This window comes from Dermacentor andersoni, chromosome 7 (assembly GCF_023375885.2).
Source record: "Dermacentor andersoni chromosome 7, qqDerAnde1_hic_scaffold, whole genome shotgun sequence".
Lineage (NCBI taxonomy): Eukaryota > Metazoa > Arthropoda > Arachnida > Ixodida > Ixodidae > Dermacentor > Dermacentor andersoni.
In genome coordinates, this window is record NC_092820.1 from 126,784,317 (window position 1) to 126,803,483 (window position 19,167).

The 19,167-nt window shown below is 47.5% G+C and overlaps 1 protein-coding gene across 3 annotated transcripts in view; it reads right to left on the reverse strand.

Annotated features, from left to right (window-relative positions):
- LOC129385538 (uncharacterized) overlaps nucleotides 1–19,167 on the reverse strand; it is a 139,981-nt gene that overhangs the window by 40,835 nt on the left and 79,979 nt on the right. For all 3 annotated transcript variants that reach the window (XM_072289332.1, XM_072289329.1, XM_072289330.1), the window contains exon 4: nucleotides 718–766. In XM_072289332.1, the coding sequence (XP_072145433.1) occupies nucleotides 718–766 (49 nt within the window). The remainder of the gene's footprint in view (nucleotides 1–717; nucleotides 767–19,167) is intronic.

Consider the following 19,167-nt stretch of genomic DNA (forward strand, 5'->3'; position numbering starts at 1 on the left):
GCTATCGCAATAAAACGCTATGTGACTTGCATTAGGAGGATAGGAAAGCGTATCTACATTTTCTTGTGCGCGGATAACGTTCCTGTCGAGTTTTCAAGCGTCCTGGTTAGCGGACATATTGTTTGGACTCGCAAGTAGCCTGCATCGTTTTCGACTCCGATGCTGTCTTCTCGAAGCCTTCTACTTTGACGTCGACGTGAGAATTTGAAAAAGTAGACGGCAGCTGTCCGCTTAGCCGTCTACTTTACCCTTCATTCGAACACAGCCTAAAGCGTTGGACTGAAGGACGTTAATTGGAAATCCGAGCATACCCGATGCATTTGGCGCAGATATTACTGAAGCGTCGAACACCGGGTCTGATTCCGCTCAGCAAGGGAGCAATTTAAGGGTACTTTCTTCCAAGGTATTCAATCCGCATTGTTTGCAAGCTGTTGGGAAAATATTTCCTTTTCGACTTCATTTGCTTTTGGCATTAACGGATTCGTGTTGTACTGGACCTCAAGGAATATTATTCGCATAACAGTAGTGATATCGTTCTTTTAATCATCATCATCATCATTATCTTCATGATCGCCTGGTCTTTTCACTTGTTAAAAGTCAGGGCCCTGAAATTTAATTAGCGCTACTATGATTCAGAACTAGTAATCTATATTTAGACGATTATGAATGCGTCTTTGATGATTGTGTTAGTATCGCAAAATAAACGTGCCAGCTCACCAGTGTAATCCATATCAACACCGCTGAGTTTCGTTTCGAAGAAATAGTTCTGAAATGGAAAAGAAAAATCAGCGACAAAGAGTATTTTGCTATGGTCCTGGTGAAGTATTTTCTGTTGTTTAGTAACGTCTGTACCGAGTAACGAGGTTCTGAAACTCTTATTGCAACTGCTCGAAGAAAATACCTGCTCTGGAAAACGTGCTGTAATATTGCAAGGTTGCACAAGTCGGCTGTGTTTTCTCAGTTCCCCGCTGAAGCACCTCAGTATCAAATAAAGTTCACTGTCTGTCTGTCTGTCTGTCTGTCTGTCTGTCTGTCTGTCTGTCTGTCTGTCCAGAGCATCTTCTCAAGCTTCCGCGCTGTCCCACAAGTTTCAACCCGTAACCTAAGTACTGGAATAATAAACGGATACTAAGCATTGTATTGGCAGGATATTATATATATATATATATATATATATATATATATATATATATATAATTTTGTGAGACGAGGTTTAGGCAGCCAGCCTCTTCATTCCCTCCAGTGAGAGCCCCACCACCAGGCCCCAAAAAATGATGAGTATGTACAGGTGAGAATATGAAGCGTATGAATAATGCTCGCAATAATTTCCCCGCGCGCGCAAGCGGCCAGCCAGGCCGCGACTTAGCCAGGAGGGTAAAGCCGAACGAATCGTTTGAGGAGCGAAACGTGAACGATCTCCGAATCACGATAACGATGGTCTGAAGAAACGTCTGCGGGAGTAACGCGATAGTTCACGGGGGATGTTTGTTCATTAATAATGTAGGGTCCAAGGAAGCGGGATTCAAACTTCTCACACAAACCGGGCGTACGAATGGGCGTCGATAACAGCACTTCGTCTCCAGGACGAAAGGAGACGTCACGACGAGAGATGTCCTAACGTTGCTTGCGATCTAGCTGACTGACTTCTGTGTTGAAACGAGCACGTTGACGGCATTCCTCAAGTCTCGAGACGAACTGATCGGGTATACTGGCCGAGGTGTTCGTTGGGGCATTGAAGAAAGCGGCGTCGATGGTGAATGTTGGTGAACGGCCGTAAACTACGTAGAAAGGTGAGCACCCCGTAGTTCGTTGGATGGCGGTGTGGTGAGCAAACGTCACAAAAGGTAAATATTTGTCCCAGTTGTCCTCGTTTGGCCGCATATACATGGATATTATATCTACTAGTGTGCGACGAAATCGCTCGGTTAAGGCATTTGTTTGAGGGTGATATGCATATGTCCGCTTGTGAACTGTGCCACAGGCTCCGAGTATTTCTTTGATCATTGTTGACAGGAAAGTATTGCCTTAGTCACTTAACAGTACACGAGGTGCACCATGACGCAGCACAATGGCATCCAGAAAGAAGGTGGCAACGTTTGAGGCCGAACTAGAGCGTAGGGGAGCGGTCTCTGCGTAACGTGTGAGCTGGTCAACAGCTGTAATGATCCATCGATGACCCGCTGGCGTTATGGGCAGAGGGCCGACTAGGTCTATCCCAACGATGGCAAAAGGTGTCTCGGGACATGGGATAGGCTGTAAAAGCCCAGCAGGAGGCGAAGTCGGCCGTTTCCTTTGTTGACTGTTGACATTGGACGCACGAAGCGACGTACTTGGCCACAAAGGTAGACATGCAGGGCCAAAAGAAACGGCTCCTAACGCGTTGGTATGTCTTGTGGAAGCCCCAATGGCCAGCAGAAGGGCCTTAGTGAAAGGCTTCAAGGACTTGTGTACGCAGCGAACGTGGAAGAACAGGCACCCAGCGGTGTCCGTTGGAGTTGTAAATGTAGCGGTGCATCACTTCGTCGTCGAGCTTAAACAGTCGCAGTTGTCGACTTAATCTGGCATTTGGTGCAGAAGTAGTTCCGCGCAGGCGTTGGATAATACCGTTGCAGTAGGGATCAGAACATTGACACGAGGCGAGCTGAGTGACGCGACTGGAAGATAACGTGCCAGTAACCGCTAGATGTAATAACGAGAGTAGAGACTTCGTCTCATCGTCAAGCGGCGAGCAATGGAGAGATGTACTCCAAGGTAATAGTTGCAGGGGGCAGCGAGAGAGAGCGTCGGCATCTTGATTCTTTTTCTCAGACTTGTAGACAACGTCAAAATCGTATTCTTGTATTTGTGCAACTTGTGGAGCGGCGACGCCATGGCAGCAAAATGACTGATGAAGCTTCGGAAGCAGGATGCCAGGCCTAAAAAACTTCTTAATTATTTGTTATTTTCAAGGGCGAGGGAAATGAAGCACGGCAGCAACCTTGTCGGGATCTGGTCGAAAGCCATCTTTGCTGATGAGGTGGCCCAACACTTTGATGTTCTTTCTGGCAAAATGGCATTTCTTTGTATTGAGTTGGAGTCCAGCGTTGGAAATGCATGTAAAAACGTCGTCCAAACGCTCAAGGTGCTGACGAAAAGTTGTAGAAAAAATAACAATGTCATCTAAATAGCACAGACAGGTCTTCCACTTAAGGCCACGTAAAGCCGTGTCGATCATGCGTTCAAATGTTGCAGGAGCATTGCATAAACCGAAGGGCATGACGTTGAACTCGTAAAGTCCGTCTGGTGTTGCAAAGGCTGTCTTGTCCTCGTCCACTTCGTGCACGGGGATCTGCCAGTATCCGGATCGGAGGTGTAGACTAGAGAAATATTCTGCACCCTGGAGGGAGTCAATGTCGTCGCCGATTCTTGGCATCGGATATACGTCTTTGCGCGTGATCCTATTAAGGGCTCGATAATCGACGCAAAAGCGTACAGAGCCGACTTTCTTGCGAATCAAGACAACAGGAGACGACCACGAACTGGACGATGGCCGAATGATGTCTCGTTTGAGCATGTCATCAACGTTATCCGCAATGATTTTCCGTTCTGCGGAAGACACGCGATACGGGCGGCGGCGTACAATCGAACTGCCTTCGGTTTCGATGCGATGCACTGCGACGGAAGTGCGCCCCAGAAGCTTGGAGTGAACGTCAAATAAGGCGCTGTGTTTTTGCAGGAGTTCCAAAAGGTCTTTTTTCTGCGCAGCGGTCAAATCAGGATTCATCGCGACCGTTAAAGCAGCGGCAGGAGTATGATAATCAGTTGTGGTAGACAAAGGTGGTGATTCGTTGTGAAGCGGTACCAGCGAAACAGGTTCGGTGTCAGTAACGCAAGTCACAGTAGTGCCCTGGGAGAGCACAACTGGCGAAGAAGTAGGGTTACCAATACCGACGAACGCTCTACCGTCCTGAAACCGCACCAGGCTAGGAGTAACGCTAAGCCCACCACATATGCATTGACCGCTCGGCGCAAGGAACCCATCACAATTAATAATAGTGTCGGAAGTCAGTGTGAGAATATGTTCATTGTCCACGGGAATGAAATAGTCGGTAGACGTGACCAAACGTAGGCCATGAGCATCGATTGCGGATGAAGATTCAGTGTCCGTCAGATGAATTCGCTGACGGCAAGAGATGAAAGCTGAGGCGGAGGACAAGAAGTCCCATCCCAATATCATCGCGTAGGTACACGAAGACAGCACGACCAACTGAATGTGGTGAAGGATGCCATCAATGAAAACACGCGCAGTGCAAATACCGGAGGGCTGAACATGAACTGCATTAGCACAACGAAGGGGAGGGCCATTATAAGGTGTCTTAACTTTTAGCAATTGAGAACACAAGTCAGTACTAATACTGGAAAGCGATGCACCTGTGTCAACCAAGGCTTCGATTCGGACACCTTCAACACACACCAAAAGTACATTTGACTGGCGCTCCGGAGGAGAGAGAGAGAGAGAAAATGATAAATGAAAGGTAGGGAGGTTAACCAGGACTGAGCCCGGTTGGCTACCCTACACTGGGGAAAGGGAAAGGGGGACGGAAAGATTAAAAAAAAGAGAGAGAAAGTCCACTGGAGATATCAGTCGGTCGCTCAGTCCGGATCACAGACGCTGACTCAATCCGGTCGCTTTCAAATATCGCAGCAGCGCTTTTGTGGCCTTTTGTAGCTGTGATATGCGAGGCCATGATCCCAAGATCTGATTGAGAGCTGTGCAGAGGTCTTGCCTTTCATTTTCATAAGATGGGCAGTAGCACAGTAGGTGTTCTATGATTTCCTCGACACCGCAGGCATTGCACTCGGCTCTATCAGCCATTCCAATCAGAAATGCATAAGCATTTGTGAATGCGACGCCAAAACGTAAGCGGCACAGCACTGTTTCCTCATTTCGCGGAAGACCTGGTAGCAGCCGCAGTTGCATAGAGGGATCGAGGGAATGCAAGCGATGGTGAGTGAATTCAGGTGTGTGCCACTTCTCCAGTGTCAAAGAGTGCGCTAGCTTGCCTAAGTGTTGGGCTGCGTCGGTCCGCGATAAAGGTATTGAAACAAGGGTTGCTCCCTCGTGAGCTTTTCTAGCAGCTTCGTCAGCGAGGTCGTTGCCGGAGATACCGCAAGGACCAGGCAGCCACTGAAACACGACGTCGTGTCCTTTCGCGATCATGTGATGGTGCATTTCTCGTATCTCCGACACGAGTTGTTCACATGACCCGCGACAAAGAGATGCCAGAAGACATTGTAAGGCCGCCTTCGAATCGCAGAATATAGCACACCGATTAGCCGGTTGGTTATTAATATAATCAACGGCACCTCGGAGGGCAACAAGCCCCGAACTAGTCGATGTTGTCAAGTGAGAAATCTTGTATTGGATGCTTAGTGAACGGGATGGTATAACCACTGCGCTGGTGGAGCTGGTCTGAGTGGAAGAGCCATCCGTATATATATGTACTCGATCAAAGTAGAAAGTGTGCAAACAATCCAGAGCTGCTTGCTTCAAGGCCAAGGTAGGCAGGTCGGTCTTCTTTCTTATCCCTGGAATCGTAAGACGCACTTGAGGTTGTTTTAAACACCACAAAGCTGAGGTTGACCGTGCAGAGGGTGTGAAACCCGATGGTAAGGTGGCACGATGGATGCCGACCTTGTTGGAGAAGGACGCCTGTGGTCGTCGTTCTGGCAGGCACGCAAGAGAGCTTGACTGCATCCGTGAAACATGACGAACATGGGCTCTAAGCGTTTCGGTGCTAATGTAAGTCGTGATCGGATGGTCTTGAGCCATTATAATGGTTCCAGCTGTCGAGGCGCTGCGCGGAAGGCCTAGGCAAACACGTAGTGCCTGCGCCTGCACGCTCTGAAGTTCTCGAAGATTTGACTTGCATGTTTTAGCAAGCACGGGGGAGCTATAGCGTAGGAATCCGATGAACAGTGCTCGATATAACTGTAGCATGGAGCCCACTGACGATCCCCATGTTTTGCCGGCGATGAACTTGAAGACGTGAACAATAGATGTGAGCTTCTTCTTTAAGTGGGCAACATGAGGGCTCCAAGTGAGGTCCCGGTCTACAATGACGCCCAAAAACCGGTGATTTCTCTTGTAGGAGATAGGCTGACCATTGATGCATACTGGATACGGAGTCATCGTTTTTCGCGTAAAAGCGACTAATGCACATTTTTCTGTTGAGATGGTAAGGCCTTGTGTGTGAAGGTAGTCAGATGCCTGTGTTGCTCCTTTCTGTAGCCGTGCGCGAACCTGCAGGCGAGTGACCGCTGATGTCCAGATGCAGATGTCGTCGGCGTAGATTGAAACACTCACTGTTTCCGGTAGGGATTCGGCCAGCCCAAGAAGCGCGAGGTTAAAAAGAATAGGGCTTAGAACACCGCCTTGGGGAACGCCTCGGCATGTGTAGTGGTCGGTAGTCGGACCATCTTCCGTTCGTACGAACAAGGACCTTTGTGTCAAGTAGTTACTGACCCATCGATATACTCGCCCTCCTAGTTGAATTGTCAGAAGTGCGTCTAGAACGGTTTGATGGGAAACGTTGTCGTAAGCGCCTTTCACGTCAGGAAAGAGCGCTACTGATAATCGCTTCCGAGATTTTTGTTGTTCCACAGATGATACTAGATCGATGACACTGTCAATCGATGAACGACCGCGTCGAAATCCCGCCATAGAGTCAGGGTAAATTTTATGGTGTTCAAGGTACCATTCGAGACGCATGAGGATCATACGTTCCATGAGCTTCCCGACGCAGCTGGCAAGAGCTATAGGCCGATAGGATGCCAGTTCGAGCGGTGACTTTCCTGCTTTTAGAAGCGGTACCAGGCGGCTGCGTTTCCATTCCTGTGGGACGACACCATCTTGCCATGAACTATTAAAAAGGCTGAGGAGTTCTCTTCGTGCTTCTCTGCCTAGGTGGCGCAAAGCAGTATATGTTATGCCATCGGGTCCTGGTGAAGACGAACACCTACATAGCGCCATAGCAGCTTCTAACTCTTCCATAGAGAATGGAGCGTCCATACTTGCATCTCGTGGGCTGGGGATGTTGCCTAGAGCCATGTCAGGGACTAAAACCGTGCCGCCGGCGACGTTCGCACAAAATTCCTCTGCGACGTCTATCTCGCGGTGGTTTTGATAGAGAGCAAGGGCGTTGAATGGGTGTCGTTGCTGGGGACTTGAGCAAAGACCCCGTAAGGTACGCCACACACAGGACAAAGGCTTGCGGGGGTCTAGTGAGTCGCAAAAACATTTCCATTTTTGATCCGCTAGCTTATCCATTCGGCGTTTGATCTTCTTTTGCATGCGCCGAGCTTCTCTGAGGTCAAGAATTGACTTCGTGCGCCTGTACCTCCTTTCAGCTCGGCGACGTAGTGCACGAAGCCTTTCCAATTCAATGTCATTCTCTGTACGCTTTGATGGATGTGTGAAGCAGCGTGTACAATCTTGCATAGCGTCTGCAATTATTTCTTGTAATCTGCGTGCAATATGTGTTTTGCATGTGTCTTCTACGCGATTTTGAAAGAGTGACCAGTCGATTTGGCGAGAGACTACCGGTAATGCGGCGTCTAGTCCATCAATTCTCACATAGGTCGGAATATGATCACTTCCATGGGTTTCAATATCAGTGAACCACTGCACGCTCAAAGTCAGGCAACGTGACATCAAAGTCAAGTCAAGGCAGCTACTGTATGTAGTTCCTCGCAGAAATGTCGGGCTTCCGTCATGTAGAAGACACAGGTTGTGGCCAGATGCAACGGATACTAGTGACCTGCCCCTCGAATTTATCCTGGAGCTTCCCCATATATGGTGGTGAGCGTTGAAGTCCCCTGTTATTATCCAAGGACCGGCAGTATCAGCCATAATATCTTCCAGTCTTTTTCTATCAAACTGACTTGTTGGGGAAAGGTAGACGCCAATAAGAGTAAAAGACAGCTTCTTCTTTTTCACAGTAACACAGACGTATTGGTTACCGTCGTGTGGCGCCACGTGTTGAGAAAAATACGTAAGGTCCTTGCGAATGTAAACCAGAACCTTACTACTACGGACACACGTGTTTGAAAGAAAAGATTCATATCCCGATAGTCTTATGGAGGCTGATAAGTTCGGTTCCCAGATGACCAGTATAGGAAAATGGTTTGCAAATACGAACTGCCGGAAATCCGAAATACGAGACCTCAGGCCTCTCGCATTCCATTGGAATATGGAGGCACTTCTCACATCATCCCGGAACGATCTTTGTTGTTGTCGATGAGCCATGGTTCTGCTGTAGAAATTCTCAAGCACTGGACTTCTGAAGGCTCGCCAGAACCGGACTGATGGCATCCAGCACTTGCAATGCACTTCGAGCTGTTGGTGTCTGTAGCTTGTCCAGTAGAACACGATTAGCACTCACCAGAGAGCTGACCATAACAACAATTTGTTGATCTTGGTCCGCCAATTTATCAGGAACAGACGAAGTGTCCCCTACTGTAGAAGTATCATTTCGCTCAGTAGAGGCATGTAGCTTCGGGAGTGCAGGCCACGCGTCAGCAGCCGTGCTGTTCGATGCACCCTTGTCCTTTGAGCTGACTGCGTTTGGCCTGGGCGGAAAAGTGGGTGGTAATATACGTGTGTGGCGTTCTGCAGAGGCTTTGGAGGCTCTTGATCGACGTCGGCGACGTGATCGTCGTCGCTTAATAGATGCTGCTGCTTCTCGGTGAGACGAGTGGTCTCTAACCATTTTCTTCAATATTTGCATTTCCTTTCGAATCAAAGGGCATTCCTTCAAAAATGCGTCGTGAGGGCCGCTGCAGTTTGTGCACTTCAGCACACTGGCCTCGCACGTGTTTGTGGTGTGGGGCCCAGTGCAGCGAGAACAGACGGTAGTGTTATTGCACACTACTCACATGGCCAAGCTTCTTGCACTTCCAGCACTGCAGCGGTTTTGGTATAAAGAGGCGAACTGCGTGTCGGAAGTGGCCCACTTTTACGTGCGACGGGAGGGATTCGCCCTTAAATATGATCTTCACACACCGTGACGTGCCGAGACGAAACGCGTTTGTGATGATGGTGTTTTCCGTAGCTGGCTTGATTAAGATTGACAGATCGGAGTCGACGATGGTCTCGTCAACATCGTAAATTACGCCAGTACGGTCTTGTTTGCCGAGCGGAATATAAGGGCGGACTTTCATCCCGCCAAGTTCCGTGACCTTGCGCAAGGAATCCAACGCAGCCGCGTGTTCTACGTCAATAGCTAGCACGTTCTTACGGGTGTTCACCCTGATGTCTGGTTTCGTTTGGAACCAGCGCCTCTAGATGAGAAGACACGGCTTGCCTGTTGAGGCCTCTCAGGTTGTCACTGGCGAGAACTGGCGAGAACAGGATGGTGAGCTCCTCGGTATCCCGCGAAGATCTCACGGTGGACTCACTCGAATTCGATGATGCGCTGAGAAATCTTCGCTTTGCTTTACGACTCCGCACCAGCTCGAAGGTGTCGTCGCAAGAATCTTCACTGCTGACATAGTACTGCATGGTGTCGTCGCTGTCAGTGTCGCTCTCGGTGCCGTTGCGCTTCCTGGAGGCAGCCGCCGCTGGCACTGCCGAGCCCGGCGGACGCGCGTGAGGCTCCATCTCCATCGCATTTAAGGAGGAAATAGCAGTCCACTAGCAAAGTCTAAGGAATTCACAAAATGAGTAGAGCTGGAAGAGCCGGCGTTCTGCCTGAAAGACACTTCACGTTGTCTAAAGGAGGCAGCTTTCCCTCCTGAAGCTGCGCCATTTAGTTTCCCGGGCGGTGATCGGAGGACAAAGTAGCCGGTCGAAGAGGAAAAGAGGAGCGCCGCATCAGTGATGGAGAGCGACGACGCGGGGAACGCAATGCATTGGCAGTGTTGGAGTCCTGTAAAGATGGGGAACGTCTTGGATAGTAATCGTAGTAAGGACGCCGACGTTGGGGTACAGGGCCATAAAACTCATCCCTTTCAAACCCGTCATAGCCACGTCTTTCATCTTGCTGACGGCGTTGGCAAAACCTTGAAATGTGTCCACGGATGCCACAGTAGTAGCAAACCGGTCGAGCTGGGCTCCATGTGTTGTAAGATGAATCAGGTGGTTGTCTTGTAGTGATGGTATTCGGGGACACGTGCGGTGCAGGTACCTGTTGTGGTGGCTGCTGGGAGGGTGGCACTATAGAGGCAACCTGAGCATATGGTGGTGTAGCGATAGGGTGCGGGATCAGGACTTGCGGACAGGTAACGGCAGCTGTCACTTCCCTCACAATATGGCGTAGGCCGCCACCAAGAGATATCAGATAGACCTCAGGAGGGTTTGACGAAGCTTGGGCATGCAGTTCCTCATGGACGATGGAGCGAATCAAGGCACGTAGCTTGCTGTCGTTGGACGGCTTGAAATCAGATGTGTCAGGGTGTAGAGCATGTGAAGCTCATCGAGACGCTGACACGTACTGATTATGTCTACGACGGTGGTGGGATTCAGCACTAAAAGAGCATTGAATGCCACAGTCCCAATACCCTTGAGCAGGTGGCGTACACGGTCACTCTGTGCCATCGAGGTGTTCAAGCGGTGGCAGAGGGTGAGGACGTCTTCTATGTACGAAGTGTATGACTCGCCCGAGTGCTCAACACACGCAGCAAGCTTCTTCTTGGCGATATCGGAGCGGACAGACGAGTTCGCAAAAATCTAGCTTAAGTTGGTTAAAGGTGCTCCAGTTGACGAAACCGAGCTAATGATTGTAAAACCATGTTTTCGCAACGCCGGTTAGGTAGAAGGCGACGTGAGCAAGTTTTGTTGATTCGATCCAGTGGTTAAAGTCACTCACTCGCTCGTATGGCTCCAACCAGTCTTCAACGTCGTCACCTGGAAGCCCAGCAAATGCCGGTGGGTCTTTCTCAGGGGTGGTGACTGTCCAAGAAGTGGTTCCCGCAGGAGCAGGCAAGGTGGATGTAGTGGTATTGGTCTGCTGGTCTTGCGACATGGTTCAGTGCAGTTGGTAGAGGCGGCGACCCGAGTGGAGCTCCAGGGATGTAGCGCAGGTGAATCTGGAGAGAGACCGGGAGCGAGAGGACGAAGGAACTGGACCGCACACTCCACCACTTGTGAGACGAGGTTTAGGCAGCCAGTCTCTTCTTTATTCCCTCGAGTGAGAACCCCACTACCAGGCCCCAAAACGGTGATACTGAGTATGTACAGGGGAGAATATGAAGCGTATGAATAATGCTCCAACTATATATATATATATATATATATATATATATATATATATCACGTGTAATAGATTGACAGGCTATGCACAGAAGGAGGCTTCTGATGTCACTTAAGATGGCTACCGAACCACGTGAACGTCACCGAGCGTCGTCGCCTTCTCTTTGTTCATCATCGCTGACAGAGCCTGGTAGCATGACCCCCCGGCTTCGAAGGCGCCGTCTCTGTGCTTGCTGGGTTCATGTAATATGGCTTTAGTCTTGTGAGGTGGACGATGTCAGAGGCAGATTGTGCCATGGTAACATCGAGAGGTTTGATTGATTGATTGATTGATTGATTGATTCTTTATTGGTTTATCACATATACATGTGATGGGAGGCGAAGGGAAAAGCCATTCAAGGATGGCTTGAGGGAGTCCTTCGCCCCCACGCTGGCAAAGACAACAGCAGAGGCACACACGTCCTGTTCACATGGTCGTACACTTTTACAAAACCATCATATTAAGCACAACATTGCCATAAACCTTCACAAAACCATAGAATTAAACACATTAGTTACTGTCCTACGTAGGGCATCATTCGTTGACATACATTACTTCACCTCAGCATCGAATGACAGCACATTTCATAACAATGTACGCTCAGTAATAGTGACATTGAAACAATATAATTAAATAGCAATCGTAAACAGCTATAGTGGTCAAGGTTAGGCTAGAAAGAATGTGTACAAGTCAGATAATGTTGCTTCGCGAATATCGATTTGTTTTTTATTAAAATCATTTAGTAGTCGTGGAAGTTTGTTTTGGAGCATTTGCCGACCATAGCCAGTGTGACAATATGAAACATTCCATATTTCTGTTGTTCTAGTGGCATATGATGCTTCCTTCAAACGGAGATTCACCAAACCCATCAAGATAGAATTATGACAGTCATAGTTAACGTGATACTCACGCAATAATTTATGCTCATATGTGTCTTGTACTCTAATTATTTTAAATTTTTTAAAAAGCTCCACAGTAGAATGCCGGAGTGGCACATTCTCAATTAATCTCAAAATTCTTTTTTGCATTACTAATAGCCGCGAGAAATTCGATTTTGTTGTAGTCCCCCAGACCAAATGACAATAGTTTAGATAGGAAGCGAAGAGGGCGTTATAGATTAACAATTTTATTGACTTCGGAATTAAGTAGCGGTTTCTGTTCAGAATTCCCGTTATTGCACCTAACTTTTGTAATATCGCATTGATATGCTCATCCCACTGCAGTGATTCTGAAGAATGCACACCAAGTACTTTAATAGACCTAACTAGCTCTATCTCTGAGCAGCGATAAACTAGGTTACTGACTGCTGAAACCTTCCTGCCTATAGAATGATACATCACAGCCTTTGTTTTCTTTGTATTTATCTTTAATTGGTTATTATCTGCCCACGTGCTTAGTTCCTCTAAAATGGCATTACCTTTATGAAAAAGTTCGGCATCTGTTGAAGACGAAACAAATATGCTAGTGTCGTCAGCATAAATTCTAAATTTACCTTCTGAAGATATATGGACTATGTCATTTATATATAAATTAAAGATCAAACGCCCGAGAATGCTACCCTACGGTACTCCTGTAATTATTTGCTTTCTGTCAGATACCATTTCATTCACTGACACAAACTGACGTCTTTCCGAAAGATAACTTTCCAGAAGCATCAGGGGAAGCCCACGAATGCCATAGTGACTTAATTTGTCAAATAAAATTTGTCAAATAAAAAATAAACACCAAGAACAAATTGTTTTTGTTCAAATTTCTCCAATATATATTCTTTCTGGTCGAGAAGAGCTAGTTCTGTTGATCTATTTCTTACAAATCCGTACTGGCATTTCGTTATCACGTGCTTGTTACAGAAAAGATATAGTCGATTATAGATAATTTTCTCGAAACCTTTAGAAAATACGGGCAGTATCGACACTGGTCTATAATTCGAGACGTCTTTTTTGTCTCCTTTCTTATATAAAGCCACTACACGAGCCACTTGCATTTTGGATGGAAAAACACCGGTTGAAATACATGAGTTATATATATATATGTCAGCACAGGAGCAATTTTATGATGAATTTTATGAAACATATGATTTCATATGTCAGGTTCGTCACATTGCGCATGCCATGATACGGACCAGAATATGGTAAGATCAACTTCTCAGAAAGACCATCACGTCTTAATGGTGTCTGGAGGAGGACCATGTCACCCTGGCTGAAATGGGAATCACGGGGGCGAGCGTCTAAACACGTGGTTTCTTTTCTTACGAAGCGTTGATAAGCCAGCGGGCAAGTTCATGCGCATCGACAGCTCTAAAAATGACATCACGGGCGCATTCTCACGTCGTGTGAAGAGCAGGGGGAAGGAGCGAGCAAAAAGTGTGACGTCTCGACCGTATGAAAGAAAAAGTGGGGAGTAACCTGCATAATTATGCCGGCATGTGTTGTGGGCAGATGTTATAAAAGGGAGTGTGGCATCCCAGTCCTTATGGTGAGCGGACACCTAGATGGCGAGCATGCTCGTGATAGTTCTATTAAGACGTTTTGTAAGCCCATTGGACTGGAGTGATACGCCGTAGTAAACTTGTGTTGAGTAGTGCAGGGGTGCAAGATGTCCTCAACAACTTGTGCGAGAAAGTAGTGTCCTCGGCCGGTAAGCAGTTGTCGTAGAGCGCCGCGGCGAAGCATGACACCTTCGAGGAGCAAACCAGCCATGTCGGCTGCACAGCCGCTAGCGAGAGCGCTTGTAATTTCATAAGGGTTTGCGTAGTCTGTAACAATTGCTATCCCTTTCTTTTCATTGACTGAGACAGGAAAATGGCCGAGTCTGAAGACCGACTCTGAAGAATGGTTCTTCTGGTGATTCAACGGGCTGAAGGCGCCGAGCTGGAAGAGCGGCTGGTTTCTTGCGGTGCTGACAGCATTTGCAGGAAGAAACGGAGCGGAAAACACAACGGTAAATTCCGGGCCACGAAAAGCGTGATCGAAAGCCGTCATAGGTCTTTGAAACTCCTACATCACCAGCAATGTGAATATCATGCAACTAGGCGAGGACGGTCTGACGCATGTTCCTAGGAAGGACGACACGGAGTTCAGGTGCGTCAGGGTGCATGTTGTAACGACATAAGATACCGTATTGGAGAGCGAACATGCGTAGAGAAGAGTCAGTTGTCGAGACAGAAGTTTCCAGCTTACGTATGATGCCTCTTACGTAAGGATTACGCCGTTGCTCGTTTCCGACGTTGGCAAATGTGGTAAGTGAAAGCACACAAGCAGACTCGTCGCTGTCGGGAAGTTCTGGTGGATGAACCGGATGACGCGACAAGCAATCAGTGTCCTCATGTAAATGGCCTGACTTGTACACAACTCTGTAAAAGTACTTCTGGAGTCTGAAAGCTAATCGCCCAAGACGACCAGGTGGATCTTCTAGGGACAAAAGCCAGCATCAAGCGTGGTGATCGCTCACAACTGTAAACTCTCTTCAATACAGATAGGGGCGAAATTTGTCCAGTTTCCAAAGAAGTACGATACATTCGCGATCCGTGGTCGAGTAGTTGCATTCCGCTGCGGACAGAAGACTGCAAGCATACAAAATGACACGGTCGCTACCGTGCTGTCGTTGAGTCAAAACAGTGCCGATACCGTAACCGCGGTCATCGCTGCGCACTTCTTTTTGAGTGGATATCTCAACATGGTCGAAAACTGGTGGTAATGTGAGTGGCTCGGTCAGATTGGCGATTGCATTAGCTTATTCATGACCCGAAGAAAAAGGCGCGCCTTCTTTTACAAGTTCTGTGAGAGGGCATGCAACGTGAGCAAAATTGCTTACGAATCTGCGAAAGTAGGAGCAGAGGCCAACAAAGCTTCGAACGTCATTGGCACAGCTCGGCACAGAAAATCCTTGACTGCACAAACTTTATCGGGCTCAGGGCGAACGCCAGAAGAATCGACAAGGTGGCCGAGAACAGTAAGTTGCGGGCGATCGAAGTGGCATTTTGAGGAGTTCACTTGGAGACCGGCTTTGTGGAAACCTGAAAGAATTATCGAGAGACGCTCGAGATGTGTTTCGATAGTCGGCGAAAAGACAATTACGTCGTCGAGGTAGCACAAGCAGATTTACCACTTTACACCGTGAGGAAGAGCGTTCATGAAACCTTCGAATGTAGCTGGGGCATTCCATAAATCAAATGGCGTTATATTGAACTGATAAAGGCCGTCAGGTGTAATAAAGGTGGCCTTTTCCCGGTCCATGTCGTCAACAGCAATCTTCCAATATCCCGAACACAGGTCTACTGAAGAAACATATTTTGCACCCGGGAAGCAGACAAGGGCGTTATCTATCCGTGGCAGCAGGTACACATGTTTCTTCATTACATTGTTAAGAATCCGGTAGTCTATACAGAAGCGCCGGCTGTTATCCTTATTTGTTACAAGAACGACAGGGGCAGCCCATGGACTTGAAAAAGGTTCAATGATATCTCGGGCAAGCACCTTGTGGACTTCCTTTTGTATGACTTGGCACTCAGTAGCGGATACACGATAGGGTCGTCGGTACATCGGGCTTGAAACGTCAGTGCTTATGCGATGCTTCAGAACGGATGTCTGGCCTAGTGCTCGGTCACTGTGTTGAAATATGTCCCAGTACGATGCAAGAAATCGACAGAGCACGTTCCCGTGGGAAGCCGGAAGGTCTGAGGCGATCATTTTTGTCACGCTTCTAACACAGTAGCATGATCCGAATTGGGACTGGTAGTCGACGGTGCAATACAAGTCAAAGCGCAAATATCGTAGCCACAGGCTGGTTCACTTCTTGCAAGGCAGATACCCTGAGGCAGCAGTTGAGGACATAGGCCACAGCAAGAATGCGCAGGCGAATGCATTCGGCAGAGCATTGCCGACTAGGCTTCGGATCAAAATGCTCAACGTTATACGGGAGGGCAAGTTGAACAATGCTGCCGAAGCAGTCAATAAGGGCCGAATGTGCAGATAGAGAATCGAGTCCCATGAATATTTCATGTGGGCACTGTTCCAAAACATAAAACAAAACAGAAGTACGGCCTTCAGCAACAGTAATACGGGCGGTAGACGTACCAGTAACAATCGGAGTTGCACTCTCATTTACAAAACCTACAGTGATCGCAGCCGGGGTGACAACTTTGTTAAGACGAGCTCTGGGAGGATGTTGATGAGGTTGGACCACGTCTATGTTGATGAGGTTGGAATGTAGCGCGCGCAGAGCAATTTCGGGTCGAGTAGTCATGCCAGGCTCACCTCTCGTAGCTGCGAACGTTTATAGTTTTACGAAAGTCGGCGGGGGTGGGCGGGAGGAGAAAAGGGACGCGGATGGGGCGACCGGGACTGGCCTCGTGATGGCGACGGAGGGCGGTTCGGTCGCGAGGGCAATGAGGGCGGAGCATTGTCGTCATGAGCGTGCGTCGGATGCGAGAACCGTCAGCCGGACGTCGAAAATTTGAGTACGGCTCGCGAGGTTGTGAGCCCCAAGGAGTGCGGCAATGGCGGGAAATGTGTCCGACTCATCCACAGCAGAAGCAGATAGGCCTATCATTTGAAGTGCGCCATGTTGCCGAGTTGGTTTAACGAGGACGAGCGCACGTGCATCGGTATGGATCAGTTGATAGAGGTGGCTTGTAGTACGGTGTGTTGACTGGGCAAAGCGACTGTTGGAGTTCGTAAAATTAACTTGTGCCGTTTCCGCAAGGTAAAATATTAATGTTGGCTAGCATGAGTGCATGGTCCCAGTTGTTGTCTGCTTACCCGTTCTACATTTGCAGCCAGTCTTCGACATCGGTGTTGTCATTGCCAGAAAACACAAGTAGGCTACGCGATTGCATGAGCACAAGATGGCGGTTGGTGGAAGTCGGTTCACGAACGGTCGGTGAAGTGTCTGAAGTACAGTCATCATCGTCTTGATCAGGCATGGCAGACGGAGCCAATGACGTCCACTGCGTAGATCCGCCTTGAGTGTTGAAGATCCCGCACTCTCCATCAAAATATTACCGGGAGCAAAAGACGTATAATATATTGACGAGCTATATACAGAAGGATGCTTCAGACGTTGCTAAATATGAGAACTGAACCACGAGTATTGGACTGGATTGAATTGGATTTCCATTTTCGATGGCGCGTACCCACTGCTGGGGATTGGCCAAGATTTGAATTGATTAGGGAGATGTTGGTTGTAAATAAACTGGTAAAACTGTCATGTGGAAACGGATAAAAATAATGTTTGAAGAACTTAAGAATAATGTCTTGAAACAAGTATGAGTTCCTCCACGGCTGAGCACACACCCCTGTTCTAGTTGCCAAGAGAAGAGGGTCCTACGGAAAGGATATTGAAAATGGAGAAACGTAAACCAATTTCCGTGAGGGTGCGTTCTAGAAAATTTTTCCTTAAAGCGAAAAAACTGCGGCAGTATAAGAAAAAAAATGATCGGTGGCTTCATCTACTACAAAGAATGCGCACAGAGAGGAGGATCCCAGACCCGCCCTGTGACGGTAAAAGTTTAATAATGGTGTTCGACAGCGTAACCTGGTAAAAATAGCTTCAGTTTTTTCTGTGTGAGAAAAGATTTTTGGGCCATGCGAAAACAAGGTGTCGATATTTTGAAACATTTGCTATCGCTGGATTCAAAAAGTCAAGAGAATTTCATGTTTTCTGTATCTAGTAGTAGTTAGGTAAGCTGATGCCGCAAATTATGATAGTACAGGGCCATTGAAGGCCGCTCTCACGAGACTGTCAGCCATCTCGTTCATTTATAATCCCCTATGACCAGGCGCCCTAAGTAATCTAATTAAATTTATGTGGTCAGGCACTAGAAAATGAAGTGTACGTAAAAGGTTAGCACCATTATTTGTTGTGAGCTGTGTACATAAAAATAAAGAATCCATTATTGTCACTACCGCCCATATTGATGAATTTAGCTTACGTAAGGCTAATACTACAGCTAGAAATTCAGCCTGAAATATGGATAAGTAGTCCGGAATCCTAATTGAGCATGACCAGTTTAGAGCGGGAGCGAAAATGCCAATTCCACATTTTATTTCACACTGTGAGGCGTCTGTTCCAATGACCGCATTTATACCAAAGCTCAATAAATGATCGTGCAGTGGTTCGTTTAATATATTTCGAGAGAGAAAATTTGCATTGTTAGGGTAGATGTCATCACAAATGATTTGTAGACTCTCTGGCACATCCCAAATAGCTGGCGCCTACTGAATACGTATGTTTAACGGGCTAATCAGTGCTTGTACAAAGACCACCTGTTGTGTATGAAACCGAGGCCAGTGTATTCCTAAAATAATTCAGGCTGGCAATTGAATGTTTTCCAATCGTCTGATTGGGGATTCGTACATATTTAAATATGTTTGCACCGTCAGCAACCGAAATTTGCAGAATATTGAGGGTAACAGGACTTCTTGATTTAAGACAATATTAGCCACAAATTTCGGCAATCCGCAACACAATCGCAGGGCTTCCCGCACAATCAGTACAAGGGGACGTAATTTATAAGCTGGCGCACCAGAAAAGAGCAGACATCCAAATTCTATAATGGGCCATACGTACATCTTATAAATAATTTGTAGTGGGTCTCTCCGCATCCCCGACCAACTGTTGCATAGCTTGCAACAGTTGCCAAATGCTCTCACTCCGTTTTTAACTATATGGTCACTACGACCGAGCCAACTGAGGGAGCCGTCATAGGCTACACCTAAGTATTTCACCGACTTCACTTGAGACATTGTCTCGAGACGGTAGAATAGCGATATATTAACGGGGTTGTTATGAGCGAAAACCAATGTCGAGAATTTTTTCACATTAAGTGAAAGGCGAATCCATTTTATCAGCAGGTTTCTATGGCGAAGAAATATTTCTGAGTACATAATGTAGAGAG